This window comes from Crocuta crocuta, unplaced genomic scaffold (genome assembly GCF_008692635.1).
Source record: "Crocuta crocuta isolate KB4526 unplaced genomic scaffold, BGI_CrCroc_1.0 scaffold2174, whole genome shotgun sequence".
Lineage (NCBI taxonomy): Eukaryota > Metazoa > Chordata > Mammalia > Carnivora > Hyaenidae > Crocuta > Crocuta crocuta.
The window spans coordinates 27,726-32,420 of NW_027532818.1; the positions used below are offsets into that span (position 1 = coordinate 27,726).

Sequence of the window (4,695 nt, forward strand, 5' to 3'; positions counted from 1 at the left end):
CCACCCCGAACAAATCCCTTTTCTGTTAAGACAGCATACATTTTTTTTTTCAGCATGCATTATTTTATATTTGATGGGAAGCTCCTGTTTCTCACTCCCCACCTCCAGAAAGGTCTTCCCCTCCCTCCTCAGCTTACAGATCCTCAGTTCCTCCACCAACTTTTTACAGAGCATTCCTTCCAACCCAGTTCAGAGTTCTTAATTTTAGAGGGAGACAGCACAAGTGGAGAGGGGCAGAGAGAGGGAGACAAAATCCCAAGCATGCTCTGCACCGTCAGCACAGAGCCCGAATCAGGGCTTGAACCTGTGAAAACAGGAGATCATGACCTGAGCCACAAATCAAGAGTTAGAGGCTTAACCCATTGAGCCACCCGGCACNCGACCGACTTTTGATTTTAGGTGCAGGTCATCATCCCAGGGTCGTGAGATCGAGCCCCACGCTGGAGGTCGAGCTCTGCACGGGGCGGGGAGCTTAAGATTCTCCTTGTGCCTCTCCCCTGTGCGCAGGCACACTCAAAAAAAATGTTGAAAATCATGCTAAGAAAATTGAAGTTCAGATCTGCATCTTCTGTTACTCATGTACCCGGTGACCTTTCTCCCCTGCCTTTTTCTGATTGTAGTGTAAGGCGGCTTTTGTTTTTCTTATTTGACACATTTCCATTCATTTTGCCCTTTTGCTCTTCTGATGCCAGCCTCACAGATTCGTAGTCTCATTTTTATGTGCCTAATAAAAGGGGTTGGGGGGGCACTAACTAGTAAGGTTTAAGTCATCGCTACACCCAGTGCGGGACTTGAACTCACGACCTGATATCAAGAGTCGCTCGCTCCTCAGACTGAGCCAGCCGGGCGCCCCGTTAGTGCCCTAGTTCTTACATCACATACACGCCCCCTTTCAGTTCTAGGTTGTCCAGAGCTCCTTGTTAGCACTACGTGGATTTCTTTAGTGGTCTGTCCCAACAGCTGCTCAGGGCCAGCTGCTGTTTCTACCCCAGGTGAGAGTCCAGTCTCCTGTCACGGAGGGTTTCTTCACGAGTGCCTCAGCTGCGGCTTCTCCCAAAGGTGCGGTTCATCACCTGACCAGAGACTTCAGTCAGGCCTCTGGGACCAGGGGGGCCTCAGCACTCGAACACTCAGAAGGTTCTTTCCTGCGTTGAGGCTAGTTAACTGCTGCATGCCTCTCATTCCTGTGTTTCACCTTTACCCTACCCCAGCCCAGCTATGGTCCTCCTNCTTCTCTACATTCTTATCCCCGAGTTGCCCCAGGCAGCTCCCCATGCCGCACCCGGTCCCCCACTCCCTTCCCTTGGGCCTTTTCCACGGTGCAAGCTTCGTCCCGTGTAAAGGGGCTCCCTGTCGGCAGTCTCCCTCCAGGATGCACCTACCTTTGGCTAGCAGTCGGGTATTGCCTTTTTTCTCATTCCTGCGGGCTTGCCAGCTTTGACGTGTTTCCTGCGACTGTAGTAAATCCTCAGCAGCTGAGGGGTGTGCATTTATTGCCTTAACGGCTCCGCAGCACCAGCGTCCAGCACAGGCCTCCCGGGGCGGGAATCCAGGTATCCGCAGGGCCGGGCCCCTTCTGGAGGCCGCCAGGCCCAATGGCTTTCTCTGTGTTCTCCAATTCGTGCAGGCCGCTCCCGGTCCTGGCTCCTGGCCCTTTCTCACAGCTTCCGCGCCGGCAGAGTGGCGTCTTCGTGACCTTCCCTCCGCAGCTGTGTTTCCTTCTGGCCTTTCTCTTGGGCCCCCTCCCTCCCACTTTTAAAGATCACGGTAATGACATTGGGCCCACCTGGCTAGTGCAGGATCTCCTCCCTGTCTTGCGCACCGAGCACCCTCGGTTGCATCTGCGGCTGCAATTCCCCCCTGCCTGCACGTTAGCGCGCAGGTGTTCCAGGTTTGGGTGCGGCCGCGGTGGGGGGGAGTCGGGGGGGTGTGCTGTTCTGACCTCCCCCACGTGTTCACAATTGACGTGTTTCACCCCCTCTCTTCCCTTATTTCCTTTCCTGGCGAATAGACTCACCTTGACATTCTGCTTGGTCACCTCAGTCAGGCATTCGGGAACATCCTTGATTCTCGCCGCTTCCTCCGTCCCCAGTTTACTCCATTGCCAAGTTCCGTGTAGCCACGGCCTCCACACCTGGAGACCCAGCCGTCCTTGGAGATGCTGAAGGGCCCCTGTTGTGGGTGATGGGAAAAGTGAGCGCAAGCGCGTGCGCGCGCGCGCACACACACACACACACACAGCAGTTGCTTTATTTGTATTATATACTGTGGTTCTAAGTACGACTNTACGGTAGCCCTAACCGCACGGGGCTGTTGCCGTTATAATTAAATGAAGTTGCAGATTCCGGCTTGCAGCCACAGCAGCCACCAGTGGGCAGTGCAGACGCAGAGCATCCCCTCCCCCCAAAACTTGAGTGTATCCGACAGCACAGAATTCTGAAGTGCGCCTCTCTCCCCTTTGCCTCAAATATTAAATGAGTCACTGTCCAGTTTTTCCTGTAGAATCCCGTCGTTCCTCCAGCTGCTGTGAAATCAAGTTCTTGGCAGTTCAAGTCCTGCCCAGCGGGAGGGTTTGTGACATAACCTTGATGTGGTTATGGTTCTTCGGTCCCCTTTCCGTTTCTCCCCACCCTGTACTGACTCTGCAGCTGCGGGAACGAGGGGTAGCTTCCTTCTGTGTGTGTAGTTTGCTGCTGCTGCTTCAACGTTTGCAGGGAAGAAATCAAGCCCCTGGCACCCACTAGCTGTGACCCCTGTTGCAATTAATGAGATCATTGTCGCGTTGTTGACATTTCCAGCACCCAGCCCCCTTCCCCTTGAGAATTTCTTTCTTTTGAGAATCACTGCTGATTCTCGTGGCTCTGCAGAGCTTTCCTGCCATTCCTGCTTGGGTTTGTTACTCGGTTTTACTGTTTGGGCCTCTTTCTCATCTTCCCCCTAAGACTTTTTCTGTAAAGGGTCAGATGGTCTGTCGCAGCTGCCCCACTCTGCCATTCTGCTGTCGGGCACAGGCAGCCTTAGACATTGACGAAAGGATGGACAAGGCCAGATTTGGTCTGCGGGCTGTACTGTGCCAGCAGCTGCCCCAAATGACGTCTGACATCCTATTGAGCTCATCGTGCCAAAAGAATGTCCCATCTGCCTTGTCTTCCGTCATGGGCCTTCCAAGTCCAGGGGTTAAAAGTGCCAGCTGTGCCTTGATTTCCTTAACAAAAGGTTGTACTCATTAGGAAATACGTTTCAGATTTTCTGATGTTCTGTGTGAATGAGCAGAAGTCCCAGCGTGGCTCGATGAGCCCTGGGCTCTGACCCGTGTCACTGTGCACTCCGTGAGGCAGTATTACTCGGGTAAGCAGATCCCTGCTGCGTGTGGAGGCTGCAGGAGTCAGCACACCTCCGTGTGCATCTGCTCCTGCATGTTCGAGATCACATGTGTGAGCGCCTCCGTGAGCCAGACGCGCCCGGTGCTTCTCACGGGTTGGGTTGTGTGATCCTTGAGGTGCTGTAAAGGGGTCTATCATCGTTCTCTCCCTTCCACCAGGAGGAAACAGACTTTGGGAGGTTAAGGACCGTGCCTGTGGTCACATTATTAGTTTGTGGCAGAGTAAGACCTGAACGTCGCGTTGTCTGATTCCAGAGACCCTGTGCTAAAAATACAAACAGAAATCCTTCCGCCCACCTGTCCATCCGTGCGGATTTTGATTGTGCTAAAAGCCACAGAAGCACGGATCCTCCCCTGAGACTGCTGCCCCCAACTTTTTCTTCATTTTATTTCTTTAGCAAACCTGTTAGCCATAGTTCTAAGACTTATTAATGCCTCCGATGTCTTTCTCTTTGGATTATGATTTCTTCCATCTTTTCTAGAATACAAAATTATATCTTCCTTATTTTTTTTTAAAGATTTTATTTTTAAGTAATCTCTACACCCAACATGGGGCTTGAACTCACGACCCCGACATCAGGAGTCGCAAGCTCCACGGGCTGAGCCAGCCAGGGGCCCCATGTCTTCCTTTCTTATTACTATCGCTTGCGGAGGTATAGCATAGGCCCCTGCGTTTGCAGCACTTACGTTTGTAGCGTACATACTGCAGCATCCGTTATGAATGTTTCCCATTGTCAGTGCTAACAGTACTGGCCGGTCCAGTCCAGGTTTGGCCCAGCTGCTTCTGAATATTCCAAACTTTCAGGTCATGAGGATATCATTATGGTTTTGTATTCGAGGTCTTCAAGTTTCTGTATAAAAATTAAAGTACTGGATTCTACAGGACATGCCACCGACATGTGATTTCTATAGGCCCAAAGCCAAATGTCTATGGCAGCGTACAGGAAAACATGACGAGCTTAGTGGTCTCCTCTTCTACACTGTCGGGTTTAAGTAAAAACTTGAATTCTAGACTTCCTGTTAAACAGTTTTGGTTTTCAGTATGTAGTACTAAAAATGTGTGCTATTTTCATTTAATTAGGAGCTGTATATTGAAGACCATGTCCGGAAGCTTCTACTTTGTAATTGTTGGCCACCATGATAATCCTGTTTTTGAAATGGAGTTTCTGCCGGCTGGAAAAGCGGAGTCCAAAGTGCGTATGGAAATGTAAACAATTGCGTAAGCATGGCTACCTTGCTGCCCTGCAGTAAGGGTGAGGGTGTGGTGTGGTTTGGCAGCTGGGGGGGGAGACCTGGCTGCAGCAGGTGGGTGG

At 51.5% G+C, this 4,695-nt stretch overlaps 1 protein-coding gene across 1 annotated transcript in view; it reads left to right on the forward strand.

Annotated features, from left to right (window-relative positions):
- TRAPPC2 (trafficking protein particle complex subunit 2) overlaps positions 1 to 4,695 on the forward strand; it is an 11,481-nt gene that overhangs the window by 1,202 nt on the left and 5,584 nt on the right. The window contains exon 2 of the mRNA XM_077781002.1: positions 4,464 to 4,576. Coding sequence (XP_077637128.1) covers positions 4,483 to 4,576 — 94 coding nt within the window. The 5' untranslated portion in view covers positions 4,464 to 4,482. The remainder of the gene's footprint in view (positions 1 to 4,463; positions 4,577 to 4,695) is intronic.